The sequence below is a fragment of the Takifugu flavidus genome, chromosome 7, assembly GCF_003711565.1.
Source record: "Takifugu flavidus isolate HTHZ2018 chromosome 7, ASM371156v2, whole genome shotgun sequence".
Lineage (NCBI taxonomy): Eukaryota > Metazoa > Chordata > Actinopteri > Tetraodontiformes > Tetraodontidae > Takifugu > Takifugu flavidus.
In genome coordinates, this window is record NC_079526.1 from 7,105,346 (window position 1) to 7,132,385 (window position 27,040).

The 27,040-nt window shown below is 50.0% G+C and overlaps 3 protein-coding genes across 4 annotated transcripts; 1 reads left to right on the forward strand and 2 right to left on the reverse strand.

Annotated features, from left to right (window-relative positions):
• Positions 1-125: 125 nt before the first annotated feature.
• mpnd (MPN domain containing) lies at positions 126-4,399 on the forward strand. Its single transcript, XM_057039237.1, is given in 14 exon segments — positions 126-737; positions 1,164-1,366; positions 1,467-1,688; positions 2,050-2,149; positions 2,232-2,310; positions 2,382-2,478; positions 2,557-2,629; positions 2,722-2,798; positions 2,872-3,040; positions 3,107-3,177; positions 3,256-3,345; positions 3,434-3,500; positions 3,503-3,525; positions 3,730-4,399. Coding segments are annotated over 14 exon segments (1,362 nt in total). The 5' UTR covers positions 126-733; the 3' UTR covers positions 3,817-4,399.
• A 1,112-nt stretch (positions 4,400-5,511) lies between these two features.
• Positions 5,512-13,886, reverse strand: sh3gl1b (SH3-domain GRB2-like 1b). 2 transcript variants are annotated; one of them, XM_057039240.1, is made up of 9 exons: positions 13,488-13,882; positions 9,724-9,792; positions 9,323-9,395; positions 9,105-9,248; positions 8,896-9,029; positions 8,660-8,818; positions 8,266-8,369; positions 8,072-8,205; positions 5,512-6,802 (listed from the first exon to the last, which is right to left on the reverse strand). In XM_057039240.1, the coding sequence occupies exons 1-9, from the start codon at positions 13,530-13,532 to the stop codon at positions 6,606-6,608; spliced, it is 1,059 nt and encodes a 352-aa protein (XP_056895220.1). In that variant the 5' UTR covers positions 13,533-13,882; the 3' UTR covers positions 5,512-6,605. The 2 variants fall into 2 exon arrangements, with proteins under 2 accessions (XP_056895220.1, XP_056895221.1); XM_057039241.1 differs by lacking the exon at positions 5,512-6,802 and adding an exon at positions 6,809-7,810 and having other exon boundaries at positions 13,488-13,886.
• A 608-nt stretch (positions 13,887-14,494) lies between these two features.
• Positions 14,495-24,858, reverse strand: rorca (RAR-related orphan receptor C a). Its single transcript, XM_057038482.1, has 10 exons — positions 24,474-24,858; positions 20,126-20,211; positions 19,904-20,045; positions 19,378-19,815; positions 19,153-19,274; positions 18,946-19,078; positions 18,075-18,182; positions 17,864-17,974; positions 17,251-17,363; positions 14,495-17,166 (listed from the first exon to the last, which is right to left on the reverse strand). The coding sequence occupies exons 1-10, from the start codon at positions 24,478-24,480 to the stop codon at positions 17,005-17,007; spliced, it is 1,422 nt and encodes a 473-aa protein (XP_056894462.1). The 5' UTR covers positions 24,481-24,858; the 3' UTR covers positions 14,495-17,004.
• Positions 24,859-27,040: the final 2,182 nt, after the last annotated feature.

The window sequence follows — 27,040 nt, forward strand, 5'->3', positions numbered from 1 at the left end:
CTCCTAATCCCCAGTGACTCCGATTTTCCGGCTCTTTTTTCGAGGAGCAACTCCTCATCTCTATTGGGGTCACTCTGCTGCCCTCTTCCGGTCAGTCGGCGTATAACAGTTTGGTTTAGGCGACAAGGTCCGTCTCAACGATGTTTGGAAATAAAATCATCTATTCACGTAAACAGCAGGCTCGTATCACAACATCCAACAACCCCTGTCTAAGCTTTCAAGTGATGTTCGGTGCAAATAGTATAAAATAGTCAAAACTTAATCCGATTTGAATAGCAGACGACTCGTGCGAACGCGGCGACACCGGATCGCGAAGGAAGCGACGATTTATGGCCACATTTGTTCCCTTTCTAATCAAAGCGTTTCCCCCAGCACCGACCACCGTGGATTATCGCACCGACACGATGAGGGTGCGTCTGTTGTGCAGGAAGGTTGGCGCGGATAATGGCAGCCGGGCCGGTCCGGCGCGTCAGAGGAGCGCTGGGAGAGTGACAAGGACGGGGAGAGGGAAGAAAGAAAGGGGAGGGGAGCTGACATTAAAGCAACACAACAAGGAAACTACACTGCGGAGACACAGACGCCTTCATTTTATGTTTTTGAATAATAGCCCCAGCTAGTGCGGCGCAGTGCGGGGCCTGTCTGTGGAAGCCACCGGGAGCTCAGCCCCAACACGGTGCCCCGGGAAGGAGCAGCGAGGTCGGATTGGAGCGCGCTCAGCGACGCTGTCAGAGATATGGGTGAGAAGAGCGGTGGAAATATTTCATTTGTAATTGCGAGGGGAGATAATAGAGGACAGACGGGCCTCTTCTGGCGGAGGGAGCCGCGTCCTGATGGGGGGTGGAAACAAAGGCCGGGCGCGCAGCTCAGCCATACTGGATAAAACGCCAATTTGGTGCATCTTAAAGCGGTTGAAGAGGTTTTCTTCCACCGCCTCAGGATGGCCCGAAGCAGGAATGATGCTGCCCGCCTTTGCAGCCCAGCGTAAAAGTTAGTTTAATTAAGAAAATGGGCCGTTTGCTTTGACTTTGCTCCGGATTTAAGAGATCTAATGATTTAAATACCAAACAAAAGCCAAACCTGGTGTTATTACTAATGGAACCGTGCGTGCTAACGCTCCAGGGGCAGCCATTAATAATGGATCCCTGGCTCGTGTGTGTTCTCAGGCTCGGAGCCACCCAGCTCTCCACAGGTGGTGGAGGATGGAGGAGAGGAAGATGAGGAGGAGCTGAGCGGAGGGGAGGAGGCAGACTTACGGTCCAGCTCAGGCCGAGGCTCTCTGCTCACCCGGCGGGGCATCACCCTGAGAGTGCTCCTCAAAGACGGCCTGGTGGAACCAGGAAACGGGGTGCTAACCATCCATTACCTGGTGATTACACACAGTGGGAATGCTGCTATTTATCCCAGTGTCTGCGTGAGGGGGCTTTTTCCTGCTTGTGGGACGTTTTTGATCTCCTCTGTGTCCTCAGGGGAAGAACTTTGTAGGAGACTTGCTGACTGATGGGAAAATCAGGTGGGTGGAGACGGGACAGATCTTTAACTCCCCCAGCGCCTGGGCCACACACTGCAAACGTCTGGTCAACCCAGCAAAGAAGTCCGGCTGCGGCTGGGCATCGGTACGCTACCGGGGACAGAAACTGGCCCAGTACAAAACCACCTGGCTACACAAGTACCAGCCCAGCGCAGACATGGTGAGAGCAGCGGGGTGAACCGTTTTTACCTTCTGTCATGGTACACCAGCGTGCCCCAAGATGTTACCGTCAGCATTTAAATGACAGAACGGGGCCAATTCTGGAGATTCTGGCAGCGTTGTGTTGTGTTGTGTTGTGTAGTCGCACAGGACTGGGAACAGAAAACAGAGGAATCAGAGTAATGAGGATGGAATTTTAAAGCCTTTAACTGGTTTACAGGAGGAATTTGTTTAAGATTCCCACAAAAATGAGCTAAAAATGTTTTTAAAAGTCTAAAGAGGATCGAAGAATCAAAAGAACCGTGTTATACACTAAGGCGTGCGCACGTCACGTCGGATCTAAAAACGTCTTGTGATGACAGAGTCTGGTGAGCGAAGAGGACGAGGACGAGGATGAAGAGGAAGGGAAGACGGCCGTGCAGGCAGACGAGAAGATGAAGAACAACAAGCCTGGATTACATGGTGCCCTTTGTTGTCCTGGAAAGTTCAGGTGCAGATGTTGTGTGGCGGCCGCCCGGTTTTAACGCGCTGTGGCCTCTTCCAGACGTCATGGTTTCCCGGAAAGCCGACAGAGAGAGAGTTCCTGTCAGATACTGCTCTTTGGGCACCAGAGACGCTACCAGGTATCCGCGTTCGTTCAGAAGAATTCGGTTTTTTTGAAGGTTTCTTTTAAACGAATCACCGTTTCCCTCAGAGATCCGCACACGCTGGTGGAGCTGTCGGCCTTTTCAGCCATCAACAGGTTCCAGCCTTTCAACGTAGCCGTGTCCAGCAACGTCCTGCTGCTGATGGTGAGTAACCACGGTGCTGACGGTGACCCCGCACGCTCGCCCGCTCCACACATTAAGTTCTTTCTGAACCCTTTCCAGGACTTTCACTGTCACCTGACCAGCAGCGAGGTGGTGGGATACCTCGGAGGTCGGTGGGACACCAACACGCAGCGTGAGCGCCATTTCGCTTCTTCAATATTGATTTTTAAAAAAGAAAGAAAGAAACGGCGCCGCTCAGTTCTGCCTGTGGTCGATTCGTTTCAGTACTCACCGTCCTGAGGGCGTTCCCCTGCCGGACCAGGCTGGCGGACAAAGACGCTGCCTCCGCTGTCGAGGAGGAGGTAACGCAGTCGGCAGAGCCTGTAAAGTTGGAGACGGTGGTTCATCTCCTGCTGCACCTGTCCTCTCCTTCAGATCTGTCAGAACCTGTTCATGCGCGGGCTGTCACTGGTGGGCTGGTACCACAGTCACCCGCGCGGTCCGGCGCTGCCGTCGCTGCAGGACATCGACTCCCAGATGGACCACCAGCTGAAGCTGCAGGGTTCAAACAACGGCTTCCAGCCCTGTCTGGGCATCATCTGTGGTAGGTCCACACTCGCTGCACCCATGAGCTGAGGGAGCCACGTTTGTTCACCGCTTTGTCCCTCAGGTCCGTATTATCACGGCAATCAAGGCGTGGCGTCCACAATAACTCCCTTCTGGGTCGTTCCTCCTCCTGAGGTGAGCCCGGCGCCACCTTTTCTCATCCAGACTCTCTCCTGTTCCCTCTAAACTTGTGCGTTTCCCGCGTTACTACAGCAACGGCCCAACGACTACGGCATTCCGGTGGCTGTGGAGGTCACCTACGTGCAGGACAACTTCCTCACGAGTGACGTTCTCAATGAGATGGTAAAGCCTGAGTCAGCTTTTCAGTCGTGCATAGACACAGTTGTTATTACTGCTGCTCACTGTACTGGTGATCCCCCCCCCCCCCCAGATGCTACTGGTTGACTACTACAGGGCAGCTCCCGACCTCGTCCAGTTCAGCCAGTACTGGTGTCCCGACACACCATGTTGGACAAGATCAAGGTAACGCAACGCTTCACCCAAGTCCCACAATATTTCCCTTTTCCACCAACATTTCCAGGAATGTGTTAACCTGGAAAGTTTGGGAAAATGCTGCTTGTTCTGCCCGTCAGCTTTCTTCAGCCCCCTTGGGAATCTTGGGGAAATCTGGGAGGGTTTGGGGTGAGGGGACAGTTTGGGTGACCTCTGACCTCTGCTCTCCCGCAGGGCTCTCTCAGCTGCCACGCTCCCAAGGACCAGGCCTACTCCCAGATCCTGGAGCACGTCTACAGTCAGCTGGGCAACATGCACTGAGCTGACCAGCTCTCACCTCTCCAGTCTTTCCATTTCACAACGTAAAACGTGCTTGAAAAACGTAGATGCCTTGAATTTGTCCGTGCTGGAGTTAAAACAGCGTTGTTAGAATTGAACTTGCGACCTGAGGGGCATTTTAGAAACAATAACTAGAAGCATTTCACTGGCCAGAAACTAGCCTGACCTCTGACCTTTGACCCATGGACCTACTGGATGTGCCTACCCGTGCCCCTCCTCTGACCTGAGCCGGTACGTATGGCACGAGCACGTGCACTGACTCGATGTCGTTGGGAAACTTGTGCAACTCCACTGTGCCAGCACCTTTTTACTGAACCACGTGTCATGTGACGTGCCCCCTCTGCTGTCTTCCTGGAGGGTCCCGAGACACTTCCTGACCCCCCCCACCTGTACTGTATGTAATAATTAACTGTGACGGATTGTTTGGTGCCCAGCGACGACGACCACAGAGCAATGCCTTAATCCTGCTGATGATCCTCCGAACCCACTCAAACACACTGGACATACTGAAACCTTTTGGCATTTTACCTTAAAATAAAACATGAAAATAAAACATTCAGATGTGTGTTTTCGTCCATCAGTCGCTCTGTTCGCCGCAAATCTCCAAAATCTGAGTTTAAAACCAAAACCAGAAGTTTCAGACCACTCCGAATTTACCCAAACATCTTTTTTTTAAAACTTTATTTATTGTAACAAGTTGGGGGAGAGACGAATTAAGCGGGTACAAATACTTTGATAAGGACATATTATGGTTACGTTCTGTACTTGTAGCAAAAGTAAAAATGCAACTTAGAACTAAAAACATACATTTACACGTAATATAAGACATGCAAATTCAACTTAAATGCTTTAAAATCTTTGTATACAAAATAAACCAAGTGGGCCAAAGTGATTAAGACTGATTAAACAAATACATAGCCTTGGAAAAATAAAATAGGTGGGACATTTTTAAAAAACATGAATTAAAATCTATAATAAAACGTTTCCATTAGTGGTCTGCTGTCACATTAAGCTAAACAACACGGCCTGTAGTGTCAGATGTGCGAACACATGCATGTTTTTTTACATATTAAAATAACCTAAACCAGAAATCAAACAAGACAAAGGAAATTCCGGACTCTTCTCTCAAGTAGCGCCAGCTTTTGGTTGCTGTGATTATGCAGGACTTCCCCTTTAAAAGGCACCAAAACAAGGTTATTTATTCTTTTGTCTATAACGGTAAAGTCTTTCAAATGTTGCCCTTAACTTTCCACAAGCATAATGTAAATGTAAACTTAAGGGGGGGGGGGTGGGGGGGGGGTGACACAGAGACATCGTCCACTTCACCAGTGACTGTTCCCATTAAAGATCGGCTTCCCGAGTGGATCCAAACAGACAGAAAACCCACTTATTCTTCCCTTTCACGCGTCTTTCCCTCCAGCCGAGTGTCCACCTGTGAGCGCGGACTGGGGACAAAGTCGGGGGGGAGGGGGGCGAGGATCCAGCCTCGTCCCGGGCCGACCGGTGAAACGGGGTTAATGCTGGACTTTCACATTTTCAGACATTCGAGGGAACAAAGAAAGTTTGTGATGAGATTTGCTGCCCGCAGCAACAGACGCAGGCGCCGCATGACAACAGTCCAGAGGTGGCAGCCGCCCAAACACAAACAGGAAGTGACTATATGGCTGTTATAGAAGAATATGCACTTGAAGCAAGCAAGCTATTTAGGTTTGGACTGGACTTAATTCTAACTTTTGTTTTTGGCTCTGTCTCCTCTATTGAACAGACTAGCAGACAATCACTTTCAGCATCTCTGTACACAACAAACACGCCCGCCAGCGCAGTGTTTGCCTTCAGCTTTGGGGGGGGGGGGTCTGTGTGATGGTGGTCACAATCTCTCCAGGACAAAGGTGCATTTTCTCTAAAGTTGTTCTGGGTTTGGTACCTACGCTGGCCCGTCGGACCGCACGCGGCTTTGACATAACTCATCTGAAAAATGGACCAAAAAGAGATCTCATGTTCCTTTTTTTGCCATAATTCGTGGTTTACTTTAGGGACAGACCCTCCTTGGGTCCGCCTCAGGTAAAGGGTCGTTCCTAACCTCGCCAGCAGGTGTCATCGTGAGGCACAGACCAATGGTGTCCAGATGAAAATAAAGTGGAGTTAAGTTACACATGACACATGCTGAGGTTTAGAATCTGACAGTGAACACACCTGAGTTTAAACACACACAGATCAAGAGATTTGGTACAACCCTGACTCCAATAAAGTTGGGACCGTGTAAAATCACCCAACAAAGTTATCAGAGGTAACAAATACGAGCCCACGGACTCATAACTGCAGTAAATCACGTGACCGACTTGTTCACTTGACACCCAAATGCGAGGCTAACTGGGCGTTGAGTAACTCCTGTTACTAATTAACCTGCGCTATCGCCTCTGAAATGTTTCATTAGTCATTTGTTCTCGTTGAAATTTAGACATTAATACTCTTTTACAAAGTGTTCCAACGTTAACAGAGAATCAGGTCTGTATGTTTGACTTTACTGGTTATTTAGGGTTAAAGAAAAATACTGTATCATTATTGAGGCAAAGAAGGTGACATCACGCGTCTCTCGTGACCTTTGGCCTCTGGGAGGGACGGGGGTGATATTCTAGGACGTGGAAAACAGTGAGTGTGTTCTCCAGAACCCAGGTGTCCAAAGGTGCTCTCCGGTTAAGATGGAGCTGAAAGTGATGTGTAAAGATTCTGCTGACCATCCTTCCTCCTCCTCCTCCCTCTCCTGCTGGACATTAGTGGGGCAGTGGGATGAGGACCTCCACGTAGTTGAGGGGAAAGAAGCCCGACTGGCCGTTCAGCATCCCCTCGTACCAGTTCTCGTCGATCTGGTTGGTCAGCGTGATGATGTCGCCCTCGTGGAAGCCCAGCTCTCCCTCGTTCTCGGGCTCAAAGTCGTACAGCGCCTTACAGCTCGGCTGCTCCAGGGCCGCTGACGACACGGGAGGAAGGATGAATGAGAGGAGGAAGTGCCGGCGTTAGGAAAAAAACAACCTTAAACAACGAAACCACCACAAAGTGAAGTTTGTGTTTTTACGTTAGTTCAGAAAAACGTTACGCTGCAAAACCAGCTGCAAACTGCTGATGCAAGATTTTTTTTTTTACTCTCCCACAGCTTCCTGTGACACCGTGTTCCTGTCTGTTTGGTCTGCTCCATCTGCTATCCAGTTCCCTTCACACCGACACACACAAACCCTTGTACTTCTATCTTTGTGAAGACTTATAATACATTCTTCATCACTTTACCGTCCATTTAAACCCAACTTGACCCTTAGAACCAAGTCTCTTCATACGCACATGCAAACACGCACCAGTTGCTCAATGTATCATTTGTTGCTGGAGGGTGGGGAACGGCTGGTTACTGCAGATAAATGCAGCGACTCCACAATACGCTGACATAAACTAATGGAAATGCTGCGTGTTTGAGTGAACACCAACCAGAGGCTCATAACAAACGAGGTGACAAATTGTAACTAGCAGCAGTTAGCGGTGTGGTGAGCAATGAAGCCAACAAATAACAAATTAGCTTGTATGCTAGCCAACTTTTTAAACGGTGCTTCAACCTTGGAGTAAATCCTCAAGAAAATGACATTTAGGGTGAATTGAAAACATTGTTTAGGGCCTGAATTCCATTCCAAATGTGGGAGAGTCACAAGGTCTGAAGCTGCTGCAGATCGGTACACAACCGCAGCCAACCGCCCCACTGAGCCTACAGGATGTGGATCATGCGGTTAAAAGGCTCTTGCATTATTTACATATATACGTGTTAGAAGGGAAGCAGCGGGAGCTCTGCTGTCCACGATTAAACACACAGATTTGTGCACAGGCCATCATCATCATCATCATCAGCTTGGTCAACACCAGCAGCGCCAAAACTCAAACTGTGACTCACGCGTTCTGGACTTTCCACGCGTCAGTCTGGCAAAGTGAAAATACGGCTCTGATGATGTCACAGCAAAGAGGAACGAGGTCAGTTGGAGAGAGGCCAGCGTGCACGGCGCCGTGCACGCACAATCACACGCAGATGTGCTTCTTCCCGCTGTCAATGATTAACCCCGGTGGATGCTTCCAACGGTCGTGTTGGAAGTGAGGAAGGTTGCCCTAATTCTGTTTTACATCTTCATCAGAAAGGCCGCCGAGGGCCGAGAAAGCTCAGGACAATGTTTAAGACACCAGCGCGAGAGCCGGTTCGCTGCCTCACCTGTGTTCCTGGAAGGGGGCGGGGCCATCGGGGCCGAGTAGCCGCCGTTCGAGTGGCTGTCGTCTCCGAAGTCGAAGATGGGTTTGGGTTTGGGAGTGTATTCACGCCGTGGTCGAGACTGAGCTTCGTTCACCCTGGGAGGAGAAGGTGATTAGAGAAGTTCCACAGGCGACTCAGGAGCCACTGTGCTGCACCTGTCTCGGAGTTTGTCGGACAGCTCGTCCAGAACCTGCACGGCCTGTCTGTGGTACTGCAGCTGAGAGTCCACCAGCGACGACAGCTGGCTCACCTGCTCGATCTGCACGCGCACACACACACACACACACACGCGCGTGCGCGCGCACACACACACACACACACACACACACACACACACACACACACACAATAATTTCTATCCTTTCACGCTGTGATAAAACAACCTTTTATGCCGTCTGACCCATATTACTGTTATTACTGTTATAAAAGTCCAGATTCTGTCACTTTAATAGTATAGAATTTATAACCTGGGAACACACACACACACACACACACACACACACACCACACACACACACACACACCCACACCCACACACAGAGCGCTCACATCAGTCTCCAGCAGGTTGTACATGCTCGTCTCCGCCACCTCCTTTGACTCGTGGAACTTCTCCAGGGCCTGTCGGACCTCCTCGTCAGGGATCTTGCCCTGGCGCTTCTTCTTGTAATCGTAATCCAGGCGACGTCCCTCCAGCTTCTTCAGGTGGTGCTGAGGGGGGGGGGGTGGAAAAAGCCTGATTAGAAGTTAAGGGCACGACTGGGACGTTGGATCTGTCTCTGAACAACCTGGATCTCTTTGAGGTCCTTGTCACAGAGCCCTTGCAACGGGTCGATGAAGTTCTGTTTGACGTCGATATCGAGGGAGTCTTTGACTTCTGCCAGCCTCTTCATGGACTCCCCGACGTCCACCAGCGCTCCGCCTGCCCAGAGACACACGTGTTAGCAGCCAGCGGCCTGCTTTACACATTTAAAGGAGTGGATCCCGAACGCCTCACCAAAGTTAGTCTCCTCTCCCAGGTCCCGGCCATATTTGGTCATGCACTCCCCCAGCAGCCCCTCGGCCTGCGGGTAGCCCGGGTTCTTCACCTGCCCTCGGATCTTGGACATGGTGTTCAGCATGGACAGCTTGGCTCTGGACGCTGCGGGGGCAAACTCCAGTCAGCAGAGAGTCGGGAAACGGCGTTTACGCTCCGATGGCTGCTGCTCTCCTCACCTGGGTTTGGCTGAAGGTACTCGGAGGTCTTAGAGATGACTTCCACCACCGCTTTACTGGTCACCTCCACTTTCTACACGTACGGCGGATGTAGCATGATCGATGAGGTTGGAAAGACATGTGAAGGTATAAATATCTGAATGAAGTGACGCGTGCGTGTTATTGTCTGATATCGGGCCTCTCCTGTGTGCCCAGCACTGAACTATTTTGGTTTGGAAGGTTGGACGCAGCCATTTTGACCTACATGGGGGTCTGGTTACACAATCAATGCTCAGCTAAGGTCTAAAATAACTTCTGTTGGGTGTTTGGAGCTTAAATACCAGCAGACAGATCAGCTGAAACAGAGAATACAGCAGAAATAACCCGGCAGGGAGCCGAAGGGTGGGAAGATGCTCTCTCACCCGTTCCAAGTCTCTGAAGTCATCATCGAGTTTAGTTCCTTCAGCCCCTCCGACCTTTTCACTCACCATCTAGAGACGGACAGAGAGGGGGACAGAGAGGGGGACAGAGAGGGGGACAGAGAGGGGGACAGAGAGGGGGACAGAGAGGGAGACAGAGAGGGGGACAGAGAGGGGGACAGAGAGGGGGACAGAGAGGGGGACAGAGAGGGGGACAGAGGGGGGACAGAGAGGGGACAGAGAGGGGAGACAGAGAGAGGGGGACAGAGAGGGGGACAGAGAGGGAGAGTGGGGAGACAGAGAGGGGGACAGAGAGGGAGAGTGGGGAGACAGAGAGGGGGACAGAGAGGGGGACAGAGGGGGGACAGAGAGGGGGACAGAGAGGGAGAGTGGGGAGACAGAGAGGGGGACAGAGAGGGAGAGTGGGGAGACAGAGAGGGGGACAGAGAGGGGGAGTGGGGGAGACAGAGAGGGAGAGAGAGAGGGGGACAGAGAGGGGGACAGAGAGGGGGAGTGGGGGAGACAGAGAGGGAGACAGAGAGGGAGACAGAGAGGGAGACAGAGAGGGGGACACAGAGGGGGAGTGGGGGAGACAGAGAGGGAGAGTGGGGAGACAGAGAGGGGGACAGAGAGGGGGACAGAGAGGGGGAGTGGGGGAGACAGAGAGGGAGAGAGAGAGGGGGACAGAGAGGGAGACAGAGAGGGGGACAGAGAGAGGGGGACAGAGAGGGGGACAGAGAGGGGGACAGAGAGGGAGAGTGGGGGGACAGAGAGGGGGACAGAGAGAGAGACAGAGAGAGAGACAGAGAGGGGGACAGAGAGGGGGACATGTTTGTGATGCTGATCTGATCAACACAGATAAGCAGCCGCCCCCCCTGCAGGGATTTGAACCCGAGACCGTCCCCCTGGACTGACAGTAGTTCCAGCAGATGTGGACGTCCCTCCTGGCTCAGATCATCTGCCTCACACGTGACACTGATGCTGAATACGAGCCGTTGTCCCCCCCCCCGCCGGGGGTCTGCGGCTGTCCTCAGCTGCCAGTCTGATAGAAGATGTAGCATCTGTCCCGAGTCCAGAAAGGTCCTGTTAGAACCCTTCACTGGTGTCTTTTTCCATCCTAAACCTTTAATATTCAACCATCCCGTCAATAACTCGTGACCATTATCACCTTCAGGCCAGAGGTCCCAGGACGCTCCGTCTGAAACCCACGGCAGACCCTCTGCTACTGACAGGACGGGTCACGCACGACCTGTTGCGCAATCTGCCCCACGGACGGCCCAAACACGGGTATCCATGACAACCCACAGCTCTCATCCCGAGGCCCCCGGCTCTGCTGTGTGGAGAGGAGGCTTTCTAAACCTCATCTGAGCGGACCGCAGCAGAAACAGGGCCGTGCTCGGGCCCCAGACAGCGGCAGGCTGTGGCCCGGCGCTGCCACCGACCCGACGGACCTGTGGTCAACGAGGGCCCGGCAGCAGTGATGCAACCCAGGTCCAAACACACCCGCGCTGAATGGACGCCACACAGATCACCAGCAGCTGCGCGCACGTCCTGTTCCACCATCTCTGCTGCACCTTCGGTCTTTTATGTGTGTGGGTCTTCCAGGACGGTGGGGGGGTGGGGAGGGGAGGAGGAGGAGGAGGAGGAAGAGGAGTCAGCAGAGCAGCTCACTAAAGAACAGACGCTCACAGGATTAAAAACTGAACTACAATTGTCTTTTCAGCGCCGCTGAAGAAGTGAAACCAAAATCAGGGAAGTTGCCTCTTTACTACTGAGGCCGCTTGTGTTTTCAATCTCTGGCAAACGTCAGTGTGGTGGGATCATTTACACACACACACACACACACACGCACGCACGCACACACACACACACACACACCACACACGCACACACACATACATCCGCGCTGAGAGCAGCAGCAGCCAAAAACAGCCAAACAAAAGGTTAGAATTGGGATGTTTTGGCATAAAGACGGCCAGAGCTGCGGGGGAGGAGCGGTCTGGATCCAGCCTCCTCACCACTCTGGGTGTCTGGTCTGGTTCTGAGCTGAGCCCACTGGGCCAGGCCCCCTTGTCTGGAAGATACAGATCACCTGGAGGCTTCAACACCCCCAAAACGCTGATTTACACCAATGGGAGAAGGGGGGGGGGGACGGGACGCGTGGCATGAAGGCTTCCAAGAAGCAGCTGGCAAACATCAGCAAACATCACAAGAATGCACCCTTCTACCGAGGCAAGGAGCGTTCAGGGGCCCAGATGTGCGGCCCAGATCCCAGAGTGACCGGCCCGGCCAGCTGTTAATCCTGCGTGATGCCTTCAGGAGCAGGTTCAACCCCTCCGGCCGCTGGGCTCCCTCGTCACCACAGAATATTGTGATGCAGAGCGATTATGACTCTCAGAAGTGGGGCTTAATCCTGCGCCAACCTCTAATCTGCGTCTATTCAGCCGCCATTAACTAATCTCTCCTCTGTCCCAAAATTAACAGGCGATCAGCAAAACTTTGGGACAAAGATAAAAGACTAAAGGCTGCACGTTGGGCCACCTATGGACCGATGGGAAGGTGGTCCGGAGGGTGCGTTTCATGGAAAACAAGGAGGAACACGCTGTGAGAGCGCACGTGAGCCACAGGGCACAGATTTCCACCCCACGGCCGATTTCCTCGCAGCCTCCAGAGTCGACGGTCTGTGTCGGGACCCCTCTGGCGCAGCGTTGGCGAGCTGCAGTGCAGTAAAGCAGCAGTGGGACGCCTGCATTTTCCCTGCATTATCCAGCCCACCTCCAGCCATTTAGCCACTTATTTCCACTGCAGCCAGTAAAACAGAAAGAACAGGAGGCCATGTTATTTTTCCCCTCGTAACCAAACCGACGGGGATCCGAGTCTGTTCCTGACAGGAAGCTGCTGCAAAAACCAAAAGGCTTTTCCTGCTTAGATCAGCAGGGGAAGGAAGAAAAAGACACTCGGGGAAAAAAAAGGAAGAGAAAAATCACTCGTCCCCACCCATGAGAGCAGGGAAAAATTAAAAACATGCAAGTCAAGGTCCAGACACAGAGATAGGGATTCTTTTCCAACCTGCCCGTGGCCACAAGTTGCATTTAAAGGCAAAGACGGTTCAGGTTTCTCCCTCCGTCCTGGTTATTTGACGGGCTGCTTAACACAAAACAGCTGGCAAATAGGTCAGTGTGCTCATTCCTGGAAGCATCTCTAAAAACCTGATGTCCAGGTGAGCTGCAGTGCCACGCACGCAAGGCCTCTCTGCAAACATCACCTTTTCTCTCCCCTTTTTTTGCTCTCAAACGTTGCATTTCTTGGTTTCCACCAGAACTCCGAGTGGTTCCTCAGTCAAAGATCCTGCTCATGTTTACCACAGGATGTGTACTTGCTCAATCTGAATTAGGGTTAAGCTTCGGGGGAAGGGTCGGATGTTAGTCTGGAGAACTTCTGGATCTTTGAGTCCGCGATAAAGCCTCATAACCTCAGCTTTTATTACTTAGCATTAGTTCCAATAGTTCCAATACTTGTTGCTAAACAAGAGCTGCACATCTACTTCAGCCTTTGCTAAGTATTAAAACCACAAAACAGAGCTACCAGTGGCGTCTAAACGTTACGTTATTTATCTCCTTCTGCCACAACTCAAAATTATTACTTTTATGAGTGTTTTTTTTAAAAGGCAGCAAAGTATGAACCGCTAGCCGAGCAAGCTAAGCGAGGCTAGGCTAGCTGCTAACGGTACATGACAGTTGCTAGCATGGAGGAAAAGTTTTACAAACCTGGCTCGCTTTGTAAAACTGCTTCTTCAAGCCCGCTACGGACATCTTGAGCGACCGTCTTCAACTTTTCCACAGAGCTGCGACGATTAAAGACTAAACTCGGCAGTGTAGATTGTGAGGAGAGGGGCCAGCGCAGGATTGTTTAGGAGGAATCATAGGACTGCACAGCCGTCACTCGAAAGTCGGGACACGCCAACTGACCACGTCCACGTCGAGGGTAATTATCAGCTCCCGGCGAAGATAACGGGGCGAAAGGTGGCTGGATTTCCTAAGCAGGGAGCAGAGCAATGCGGCGAGGTGAAAGCTCACTGGTAGTGTTTGATACGGCGACGGGAAATCTGCATGAGTCACTTTGGAGGAAAATCAGTTTCCCGAGTTTAAACAGCAGAGCTTGGCGGAGGCGTGTACGGGGGCGCGGCGCCCCCTGCTGGAGGCGGCGGGTACGCGCCCGCTGCCCGGCGAGGCTGCTGCAGTGCGAACAAACCAACGGCAATAATGGAAATAAAAATCATTATTATCATCATGACTCACTCATTATAATAATGAAGATAAATAATGGTGCAGGGGGGCAGCGAGTCACCGTGGAAACGCTGAAGACGACTCAGTGGTGACGTCAAAATATGCGTGAGCGACGTCCATCGGTTTGACCTCAGTGGGTTTAATGTCCAGTTTGAGTTTTATTGACAAGGGAAATGTCTGAAAAGCTCATTGATTTTTAGCCGCTGCAGAAAGACAGAGGCAGGAAGTCACGTGGGGGTAGGGGTGGGGGAGGATGAGAAGTTCTTGTGATTGTGGTGAGCCAGTGTCCCTGAGTGTGACCACAGGCAGTCACCACTGCAGCAGTCCTGTCTAGTGGGGTGTGGTGTGGTGTGTGTGTGTGTGTGTGCGCGTGCGCGCGCTGGGGCAGCAGCCACCTGCAGCATCTGCTCACTCTGTTAGCTGGTAGCATCAAGCAGAACCAGTGGCTAATGCCGTTTAATCAGGGGTGAATCAGGGCCAAAACAGGCTTTAACTGCAAAAAAGACTTTAATTACATTCTTCAATCCACATTTTCTATCACCATTGTGCAATAACACTTCTTTGTTTTAAAGCCTTTTGGGCTTTATATCCTCAATACATCATAAATTATTACTTTCTTATTAAAATCTATACTGATTCCATAATAACAATCTTAAAATAGAGATAACATATAAACAGGATGATCAAGACAAGAGAGAGAAACCTTTAGGGAGACATCTTTAAAAATGCTCTTTAAAAAAATATAATTACATCTTTTCCAGACAAAAATGACACTAAACTGATGAGGAAAATAAAACAGCACATATAGGGATAAAAAAAAAAAACAATTAGGAAACAGAGATCACAACAAAACCAACACGAGATTCAGAGATTATAATCCATCTTTTATGTTCTCATATATTTACTTGAATATCCTAGTTCATCTACGACCCAAACTAAAAAAACAATAGTAATCATGCTAACTTGATATCAGACAGGGGTAAAATCTTTGATACTTCTGAAATCAAACATTCACGAGAACATGAACTGTACACAGTGATCAAGGTTTTAAGGTCTTCTATGTTGGTGCAAGGTGTCGCTAGCTCGACTAGCTGCAGACGCTGTAGGACAGAGAGCCCAGCTATCTCCCTGAGGAACTCCAGACAGCTGCCCTCCGGGCCGGAACCCTGAAGAAGGCCTGCTCCCCTCTCGGCCCGTCCTTGACGATGCGTGTGGCGCCGGCGCTGAGCCGACTGTAGTGGTTGGCAGGTTTGGTGCGTTTCTCTCTAAAATGGCGTCTTCTTTTGTGCTGTGAGGTTGACTGGTGCTGGAGTGCTTGTGAAATTTCTCTGCCCGCGGTGCACGGCAGCAACGGCCGGGCCGACTCAGAACTATGGGAAAGACCTTATTGCACAATCCCACCATGCCACAGTTGTGCGTACCCACAAAAATGTGAACCCCCTTCGTGTTGTGTGCAGCTGGGTAGCAAATGAGCAGGAGTCAGAACCCTAATGAACTGTGTGTCATGAGAGTCTCCTTCACTACAGGACCAGAGCGCTCTAAGCTTCCAGCGCTGCTCTTCAGATTCTTCTCAAACAGGAATCCAAAGCGACGCCCCAGGCTGGAGCAGAACCACCATCCTGGCCAACCTGCTGGGTCTCCCTCTGCATAGGTTCCTGGACCTGAAGGCATCAAACGCTCTCTAGTGATGGAAAACCGGGCCGAGAGAGTCGCTGTAGCAATGCTAACTCTGGGAGGGGGCGGTTGGGGGGGGGGGGGGGGGGTGCTGCTCCGGACCTTCTGACTGGGCCATGTAGTGTTTGACGCGGGGTGAGGTAGCACGGGAAAAGAGGAACCCAGGATTTCACTGTCCAAACAGAACACCCACGCTGGCTTCTGGGGAAGCAGCGAGAGTCCAAGCTTCCAGTACCCCCCCCCCCATGTCTGTGGTGCTGCTGTCCGCCGCTGCTGTCTGTCCCTCGTCCTCGTGCAGTCCTGACAGCAGGAACTGTCCCGATTCAGCATCAGACGCTCAGTTCAGTTCAGTTCACTCACAAAGTCTGTGAACGTGCAAGTCGAGGGGCTGCTGGGTCATCGGGGGGGGGCCATATCGGGTTAATGGTGCAGTCTCAGCGATGGCAGCGACATTTTCTAAACTCTATCAAAGACTTCTAAGTGCTAACATACCTGTCACCAGCATGTGGACCGAACCGGAGCCCCCAACCCGCCCCTCCCTCAGAATCTATATACAAGGGATCACGCGTTAAAGGGCTGTTGCTGAGGTCACGTCTGTACGTGTGAACGGGGCATCTGGAGGACGGTTTCACAATTCCTCGCTGATAATCTCACACTCCTTTGGGAACAGCTCCGAGGTTTCTGATTGTACTGTGATTAAAGCGCTCGCTGCCACCACCAGCAGAATAAGTGCTACGATTCACCAGGCGTGTGCAAGAGTTCGGAGCGGGGAGTTGGGCTACCTGGTCAGACAGCTGTGGCTGGGAGAGTTTGCTCGTGGTCCCGTAAAACTGTTGAATACATTACAAAGCTGCAGAGCGAGGGCGCTGCACACCGGTAAAGCTGAGCGCTGGCTAAAACTGGCTGAAGATTGAAATAGGTACATTCTGCATCAAGCCGAGCAGATTAAGGGGGGAGGGTGTACATTCAATTAAGCAGGAACCGGAAAGGAACTCAACACCATGAGAGGTTTAAGGTCTCGGCATAAAAAAATATTTCTGACAATAGAAATCATATCGGCTACTTTACAATAGGTCTGCTGATTCTGTAGAAAAGAGGTAACATGCAGGGAGAACCCAGCAGCACGTCCTGGGGCTCTGACTGAGGCTGATGGGCTCGCTGACGGGGTGGGGCGGGGGGGATGTGTTCTGAAGTGTAGCGTGCGGGATTGTCATTGAGCTGCTGGTTGGTTTAGTCTCAACTGGTCTGCCACATTTCTTTCTAATCTCCCCCTCCCCCACACCTCAATGGCTCTCTTTGAATCACGCGTGCTGACTAAAGGTTGCTAGCCCTCCGTGGAGTCTGGGAAGGTGACTTCGCTGCCAAAAACCTCCCTGTACAGAGGAGGGAAGGTGTACGCCGTCTCAGGGTGGACCAGGCGGAAAAACTCCAGTTTGTCGATGTGAAGGTTGCAGATGGACTTCATGACTGGGAGTTTGGACACCATCTGGAGAGGAAGAGCCAGAACGTGTTACACACAAGTGCCTCTGGTGTTTCAGTGACGGTGCAGAGCAGCGCAGCAGGCGCTCACCCTCGTTAGCTTCTCCTCCGACCCTCCGTCTCTCTGCAGGCAGCGCTGCAGAGCCACGTACACCTTCTCCTGCAGCTTCTGCACCTTCTGGACGTCTGTGAGCCAGGGCCGGTCTGGAGGAGACATAAATGACAGGCAGCCTGTGGTCAGCAGTGTTTTCAGGCTAAAGGAACAACTGAGAAGTCTTTCTCCTTCCAACCCTAACGTTGGTGTGAGATAATGATGGCTCATAAACCAGTGAGCGTAACTGAATGAAGTCAGCAGCAGCAGCTAAATCTTGTGCACCGTTTTGGGTGTAAGCTGCGCGTTTCTTGTCGGAATTTTCTGCATCCAACATTTACTGTTAGGCTGCCAACTCTCAGACACCAGCTGGCAGCTCTGGCTCAGCCAGTTTCATTACCTCCTGTAATAAAGTTAATTTAATGTCCAGCTGAAGGGGATGAATGTTAAACTGTTTTATGTGTCTGTCTGGGCCAACAAGCTTTCAATAAAAGTACGGCTGCCATGAATGAAGCAATGCCGACGTGGTTTTGCGAAATACATTTTGCCAAATGTGGCAGATCTACAGGCTTTTGGAATCTCGCTGTGTGTTTTTAAATGTGCATCCAAGTACCTGGCGAGAGCAGCACAGCAGCACTGAACAGCGCCATCTCCTCCTCAGACATCTGTAGGCGGCTCAGGCCTTTCGCCAGGTCAAACACGGCGTTCACAAGGTCGTCGCAGCCTGCGGCAGAAGACAGAGACGCCCAAGAGAAAAGGCTGTCAAAAGGCTGTCCTCAGTGAAATAGCTGCCTCCTCTGCCCGTCACGTCTCTGCTGACTCACCGAGAGCTTTGAACAGCTGAGGAGTCGCACACTTCCCATCAAAGAGCAGTGTGTTGTTGATGGGGTTGTAGGCCCGGCACATACGGATCAGTAGAACGTGCATGCAGCCTGCAGACACACACAGACACCTAATTATATACATACATCAGCAACGTATGTTAGTCCTGCATGTTAGCAACACCTGAATATGCTACTGTCTGTACAGTGCGAATGAAAGACACGTTGTCACGGGAGACGACGCCTCCTGGAATGTATTTCTAACTAATGCAGTGTGTTGTAACCACACAGACCAATCTGTAATCCTACCCCACCCTTCTGGTATTACCCAGTTTTAGCAGCTGGTTCATGAGAACGGAAACATTTGAAGAAGACAATTAATCTTCCCTTGTCTACATGGAGGCTTCGGTTTCATTCGCCTTCATAAAATGATGCAAGGAAATGCTGTAGCTGTCTCAAGGCCATTAATCCCTTGTTTTGACTGACTTACTGTTGGGAAAGAAACAAATATCTGACCATATGTGGAAATAGCTCAACTAGGCCTCTGTTTTGTAAGTAGATTTATAAGTGGACATATTTTACAGTGCAATAACCTTAGCAGGCCATGTACGTTCATTAAAACAAGGCTTGTGAGCAAGGAAATCCATGTTCCTTTTCACATTATTGCTCACATGTGATCGTTGCACACAGTGAAATCAGCTATCGGGTGATATAGCACTCATGTGACAAGAACTGTGTCAGAGTTGGAGGTAATAAAGATCTAAACATCACGCTGTCTGCCTGGCTGCAGGCTGCAGGCAGACAGCCCAGTGATTTGTCCGAGCATATTGTATAGATTTCAGCTGCGGGCTGTGTCGTGTTGTTATCCACTGACCTGCTTTGAGGAGGATGATCTGATCGTTCTGACAGAGGTCCATGAAGCCCGTGATGCGCTTGGCAAACTCCACCACGTAGTGGATGGCGTTGGTGATGTGGACAGCACACTGCTGCCACATCGCTTCCGCAGACTTCAATGACAGAACAACATGAGGACCGACACTAATCACACAAATCACTTTTCAAAGAGACACCGACTGCGTACCTTCATCTGGTAGGAGTGTGTCTCCTCCGGACTGTACAAAGTCCACGCCATCCTTTTCAGCTCCTCTGTGCTGTACTGGCTGGTCTCGATATGGGACTTAACCACACTCTGGGTTATTCGCTCTACACAGACAGGAAAAAAGGGCACTTGTGTTACTAAGCTGGTTCCAACGTCCAAAGCACACTCCCCAGGGTGCTGCTAGAAAGCGCTCCTGTTTATACTGACCAGTGTCCAGCAGGGAGCAGGGTTCAGGCAGCGGGTTGTGGATGGTGTGTGAGAAGAGTCCAGAGTCGTGCAGCAACTGGTACTCGTGCTTGATGCCGTGTTTGTCGACACAGTCCAAGTTGTTCTGTTCTGGTGAACTCTGCGAGGACGAGCTGCTGCCCGCGCTGCCGCCCAGCATTTCCAGGTTACAGTAGTCTCCTCCTTCATCTTCAGGAGTGAGCGGCAGGTCAAAGAGGAGGCCGTCCGGTAGCGTGGTGATTTCATCCAGATCGCCGAGCGCCGTGCCAGAGCCTCTTCTGTAGGCGCAGCCGTGGTCGCCCAGGTCAACGCTTTCCTCGCGGGTGCCGTGCACCGCGCACTCCTGGGACTGTTGGTGTTTCTGGACCTCGGCATACAGGCTGTCGCGCTGCTTTTTGGACATTCGGCCGAACTTCACGGCTAATAAGATTAAAAAAAAGATTGAAAATGAGGAATCCAAGAAGGTGACCCAAAGTCCTGACGGTGCCAGGATGGCTTCTGCACTCACCATCGCGGCTCATGCCCAGAGCCAGGCATTTCTGCAGCCTGCAGTGCTGACAGCGGTTCCGGTTGGTCCGGTCGATGAGGCAGTTCCTCTGCCTTGAGCAGGAGTACATAGCATTGTTTTGTTGGCTGCGGCGGAAGAAACCCTGCCAACAAAAACACAGGTGCGTCAGCCGAAAGGAACACACCGTCAGATCTTTAGTAACAAACACCAGCGACGGCTCACCTTGCAGCCTTCACAGGTGATGACGCCGTAGTGGATCCCTGAGGATTTATCCCCACAGATTTTGCAGGGAATCACTTCTATTTGAGCTGGAATAGAAGAAGAAAGAGGGAATGAGTGAGGCTATTGATGAGCGTCGCTTCATCTGATGCCACTGCACAGACTGCACGGTTACCGCAGGGATGCAACAAGGACTCGTTTGTCCTTCATCCAGCAGCATTGCCATTTCAATCCACATTTCTCTGTGTTTACGCAGACGGTAAACATTGCCAATAAAATTCTCCAGGCTTCTCAACAAATGAGCAGTTAAACGTCAAACCCCAGGGAGGCGTGGATTTGTTCTGAAGCCGAACAGCCTGGAGCGTGGTGGGGCAAAGACAGGCTGGAACTCTACCCGACGGCAACGACAGGGTGTGAGAGGCGCATGTACAGGAGACGGAGCAGGGAGTGATTGATAAAGTGAGCCTAATATTCCCTTCGCCCCTCCTTGTGTTTGCTGTGGATGCCTGAGCCTTCTTACGTGGAACATTCTGAACAGCCTGTTCTTTTCATTATGCTGTTAGTCTAAGTATCTGGGCCTCTTCAAGCCCACAACAGGTCAATTGCATTAGCCGAGGCCCTCGATTAGAAAGTTTCAGAGCTCTTTCTCATTGTTGGTGCTTCTCTCAGAGGTACAGAAGCCTATCAGAGGTTCTCCGGTGCAGAACGTTTTAAAGGCCACAGCTGAGGCACACAAAAGAACCGCTCCTGTTACTGTGGGAGATTTGATTATCCTCAGGCTGCAGGGTGTAACACACAATCACTAAACCACTTCAGCTGCGTCACAGAGGTGTTAGGTAACCAGTAGAGAGCCATTTTAACCAGCCAGCACGGCTCTTCACAAAACTAGTGCTCTTTTGGGATCGAGTGGGAACTGCTCACAACAAATGAAACACCTAATATTCTAGAAGTCAGCACAGAAAAGATGACTTAAACAAACAGTTTCTGCTCAGTGGATTAGAACTATTTCACCAGGACAGAATCCATAAAGACCGACACGACTGAGGGATATAAATAAATAAAGTGCAACGGGGTAAAATAAATTCCACTGCTTCTCCACTGCTGCCTTTATCACTCCCGCTTCAGAGCCATACCCCGCCCTTCAGCCTGTTATATAACAGCCATCTGGCCACATTCCCTGAACAAACTCATTCAAAGGTGGTTGCCCCGGCAACCGTATGACGAGGCTCCTTCCCCTCCTCCCATTGGCTGACGACGGGGCGGCTTTGTGTGCGACTCGCTGCCTCCCCTGCCAGTCAGCTGAGCCGGAGCTGCTCCACTGACACAGTTTCCCCAGCCTGGTGGGAGGAGGTGCGTGGGGGGGGCGGTGGTGACGGCAGCACAACCTTGGTTTTCACAATGAAGCGCGCTGAGGTTGAAAAAAAAAGGGCGGAGAACCATTTTCTTTTGGGAGGAAAACCATTTTTGAAGGCTAAGGCAGAAGAGTTTATGAGTTGCGCAACATCTGGAAGAACCTCCAAAACATCAGCCCAGTAAGCTGCAGGAGGGGCTGGAACAGATGGAGCTAATAGTAGCTCTCGACTTGTTGCAGCATGTCAAACATTTGAGTGAAATTTCAGATGTGCTGGAGCCCAACTGTAATTCTATTTTTACACTGGTGCCATTGGCTGCCCAGATTCCTCCTGTGGTTCTGTGGCCCGTATGGCCGTGCTGTTTAATGTAAATGGGAGCGCTAATTGAGGCGGCCTAAGAGTTCCGCAGGCTTTAACGCCGATACTCCTTTCCCAGTCAGGACCTGAACAAAGAACAAAGGTTTATTCATTCTCAGCCTTTATTTATTTGAATCATTTCCTGAAACTTTGTTTAATTCCAACAGTTCTTACAGTAATGAGGAAAAGGAATTCTGCATGTTGACACCTGGGGCTCTGTTATGCAGAAGGAAGAGTGGAAACAACATGCAGATTTCTAAAACCTACGGGTAGGTTTCTTTGGTTGTGATGTTGCTGATGGTGGAAACTGAGCAGCAATAAAGTGTTGTGGACATGTGCAGGGGGGGGGACGTGCAGGCCACACCACTTCAGTGCATCAAAAGTAAGGTAATATCACACATTTTCCATGGGTTAGGCAACACTAAAGGCCAAACTCAGCTTTTTCAAGTTACAGTCATTTGTGTGTCGGCGTGCACTTTGCCACAGGTCAGCACTTTTCCAGTCAGGGCCATAAACGTGTCTCCATGGGAGACTTTGCCCTCATCTCGGCTAATCAAACACAGTCCAAAGTCCTATTTACTTATTGCTCTTTACATTTACCTGATATTCTGTACACTTAACCCACATTCAGGGGATTTTATGGCATATTGCGCAAATATCTGCAGCTGGTGTCTGTCACTCCAGCTGTAAAGTTAGAGAGACGCGTGTAATGTTCTTGAGTCCCATCTATGCTCACTGTAAAAAACCATTAGGTTCTATTTGTTGAAGATCTATCGCCACATAATAACAACCACGTGGGATGAAAACTCCGCTGTGCAAACATGTATTTTGCTTGAGTGTTTTGTGCGAGACTTTCCAAGCTCCCAGGCTTTCAAGGGGTGGGGTGGGGGGGGGGCTCTGAAACACAAGCAGGACCAGACTGAGGAATTCAGCTCACAGCAGGTCATTTTCATACTGCGCTGGACCGCAGCAGCAGATTTAGGACCCTGCCTCGGGAGACGGTTGGTCCGTTCAAAGCTCAAGTCTACGTACCAAGAGGGGGAAATAAAAAGGATCACGACATGTTCCTGAAGAGCTACAGGTTCCTGTGAGAGGAGAGGAATGTTAGCAGGCAGTTGTCAGGGGCACCTTGCTACAGGCTGCAGCTCAGTGTGAAGGCCAAAGGCTGCACTCTGGACAGATGGGGCCCTTCAACAACACCCAAAGCCCGATACTGGCTGCAGATGCACTTCGTACAAGGCTTCAGTGTACCGGGTTTGCTTGATGGTGCACACGTACCAGTCCAACCTGTTTGTGCGACTGCAGAACGAAAGCCACTTCCAGACTTTAACAGCAAGGCTGGCGGTCTGAGCTTCGCCCTTACATATCTTCCTCATCGCGGGGCCTACATTCAAGATTCAACTCAGAACAGCGTATAATGTGGCATTTCCAGTCTTTTAGACTGACAGGCCAACTTGGGCTGGATTGACATGCACTCCAGTTGATGTAAGTAACCTTAGCTGAAGGAGGAAATTGAGCTTAACTGAACCCTGCTGTGCTTCATGGTTACATGTGGGCTTGCTGTGCCCATATCCTGCCTGTCACAGCAGTGCACAGCTCTGACCTCCAGACAGACTAAATCTCATCATTTCTGAGTGTCGTATATAACAACACACATCGACGTGCACGGTTTTAGTGCGTGGATGTGAAAAAAATAACACAAAACTCTAAGATGAACATTTGTTGCATCTAAATCACAGCCACTTTGTGCCAGCACATCATCGGATGCATAAACTGCCAGGACAGATGCACTGAGCCAACTGATTTCAATTATGAACACTGCCTCATCAGTTCTGACGACACACACGCACGCACACACACGCACACACACGCACACACGCACGCAGGCCCATGCTGTAATCCTCAATGACAGATCTAGGTCAGGGGAGCACCCTCCTCTCTCTGTCACCGTTCTGAATGCTAAAGATTTTTATTTTTATTTTTTAAAGATTAAAAAACGGGCTCACTTAAAATGACATGAACACAGTAATGCTTCTGAGCAAAATAATGGAAACAGTGACTCTAAAAACATCAACATGATAACAAATATGTGTGTGTGTGTGTGTGTGATATGTATATGTCATTTGGAGCCAACTTGAACCAGAGCCTGGACAACATATGCTTATAAGAGCGGGACTATTTTTTTATCCTCCATAAACAAGCCAAGAGATTTTCATGCCACTTGACACGGCTCAGTGAATCACTCCGCTCCCTCCCCCCTCCCTCCCCCTCTCTTACATAACTGGAGTCGCTGCATGGGTGAAATAAGAGTGATCCCAGCTACAGCAAAAGAACCCAATCCCCACAATCCAAACACTTTAGAACTTGTACGCTAACCTGCTTACACGATAATGTTGTTGTTGTTTTTTTTAAAAAAAAGCACCGTCTAAAAGGTTATCTTTAAATTGTAAAACGTCCTTAAAATTCCTAAATGTGTTTTTTAATTCCCACGAGAGCGGCTTAGTTTCCTTTGATGCGTTTATATAGTGTCACGCGCGTGGCATACGCAGCTCTCCCGTGTCCAGACAGTGAACGCAACTCCGAAGTTGCGTGAAAACACGGGAGCTCGTCGGAGACGAAGGTGGACAAATGTGGAAACTCACCTCTCATGGCGGCGGCGGTGAAGTGCGTAGCCAACTTTTCTTAAGTCATAAAACTCCAGGCGGAAAAAAAGCCGAGGAACACTGAAGGCGACGCGGTCGTGGTCGCTCCGGTGCGGAGCGGAGAAAAACTGTCACAACAGCAAATCCTCATATAGATTTTTCCTGTGACATTTTTCCTCGCACGCGCCGACCTCTAAAATCAAACACTCGTGTGCACGCTGGTGGCCCCAGGTGTGCCGCTCCGTTTGGAAAACACAGCGATAAAAGGGTGAAACGCTCAGCTCGGGCTCTGTGTGTTGTGTCCTGCGCCGCTGCTCGCTCTAACCTAGTTTCGGCGCGTGGACTACACATGATCCTCAGCCCGCGGTCCGCCCGCCTCGTGCCCCGTGAGCTGACGCGCGCGCGCCACCCACGGCGCGCGTCAAGGAAGCTCTCGCGTGCGTGGGAAAGTGTGGCAGTGTGTCAGTGGGGACAGACTGGGAACCTTCGTGGGAACCTTCGCGGGAACCTTTGGAAAACCAGCGCTCTGCGTTATTACTGCAGCAGCAGTAATTAAACGTTTAGTCTCTAATGTAATAATTGTGTAATGACTCCTAAAGAAATGAGTGAAGTGGTCTGAATGTTGTTGTTCAGGTGTTTTGGGGAATGGGCCAGAAACGGGAGCAGCTCTCCTAAATTAATTTCTCTTATTTGTAGCTCATGACAAATAGATTCAGTCAGTTTGGGGATGCATCGATTTAATGAACGTTTTAGTTAACGTTCATTCAACCAGGCTCTCGTTTTTATCAGCTCATTTTAAACTTAAAGTTACTTTAAATATGATGCGAATCATGTGTCAAACACGGACATTTTTATTTAGCTTTACATCTGAAATTAAGAAAAAAAATCTGTGTTTGATAGACATTGAAATATTGAAAATAAGATTATCACAATATATTGCACGTGAAAGCAAGCTTAGCTACAAACGTAGCTATAAGGTGTTTTTTATTAGTATTATTTTGCAATAAAAGACACTTTTAAATCCAGGCGTGCTTGTTAATGCTTATAATATGTTACAGTAAAAGGTGGCCTCAAAGCAACAAAAATGTCTGAGTTGGGCCAACAGGATACTCATTGTTTGACCGGAGACTCTAATACACATATATGTATGTATTTTTTTCCCAATTTAAATTTAAACTATGGGGTTTTATAGACTATATATATAAAGTTAAAAGCATGGGTGGGGCTAGAATAGTGCAAATGTGTCAGTGAGAATTTATTCGGTCTTTCTAATTGAAACAAATTTGAAATTATGACAACTTTAGAATTCTGTGGTACGCCTTTGTTTAATTTATACAATGCTGTGCACAAAGAAGATGAATGGATACCCTTTGTTAAAGTCCTCGTTAACGTCCCCCAACAATAGAGAAGAAACTGGCCAAAGGAAGATGACAGTCATATATAGCTTCACTTTATCCTGACACTGCCGTTCCAGTTGACCGGGCTCCTCCTATACAGACAAAAATACATTCATAGACATCATAATATAACAATGGAATGTGTCTGTGAGAATTAGAGCGGGCACACCCTTTTAAATCCCCCAGAGAAAAGCTTGTGACACCCAGCGAAACTGTACAGCAAGAAAATAATGGATCAGTTAGCAAAGGGTGATAAATGCATCATGTAACTTTTGCAGAGTTATGAAATGAGAAGGACGGACAGATCCTGGAAAGTAGGTTAGTGGAGCACTGCTGGGCGGTCACACTCCTCCTTACTCATCTTTCTGGACGTGCATGCGTGGAGACTCGAGTGCTTTTGTTTTGCTTTTTTCCAGCTGCGAGCAACATTGTCGTGAATCCCCCTCTCTGAAAGATGGCGATTTATTTTTTTGGGTGCTGTGATTCAGAATCACACTGGGTGGGCTTGAGTGTTCCACTATTATTTTCTTCCTCATTTTCACCTCTTTCAAGCATTCGCAGGAAATCACAGGTTTAAATCTGATTGGTGTTTCCTGAATGTGCCATTTAGAAACAATGCAGAGGGGGAAAAATGCAACCCCATGTTTTTGCTTTTTTTTTTTTTTAGGTTCCATGTGTAAACTTCCTCTTCCTGTCATTTCGGATGATTTCCTTCCCGATCCCGATCTCATTTCTTATTCAATGTCATATTATGTCGGCCTGCGTGCTGTTTTTTTTGACGGTGCAGCAGCCACACATCCATCCGGTGCTGAACAGCGACAGCACTGACCCCCTGACCCTCGAGCTTACATAACCGTGGCAATACCCAAATTAGAACACGAAGCATGGAAAGAAGGAGGTGCTTAGGACACCACATACAAAAACACAGCTCCAACCAGCTTTCCAGATTAAGGCAGATGAAATCAAAGCTGCCCCCCCCTCTCTCTCCAGCTCTCCCTCTCCCCCTCTCTCTCCCCCTCTCTCTCCCCCCTCTAGCTCCCTTCCTCTCCTTCCCCTCTTTCTCCATTAAAGTGGGGGCGCCGACATGTTCTCTACATGTTTCGATGCTGATTTAATATTCCAAACTGGCCTCCGCTGCACAGTGCAGGAAGCCCAGTATGCTGAGAGGAT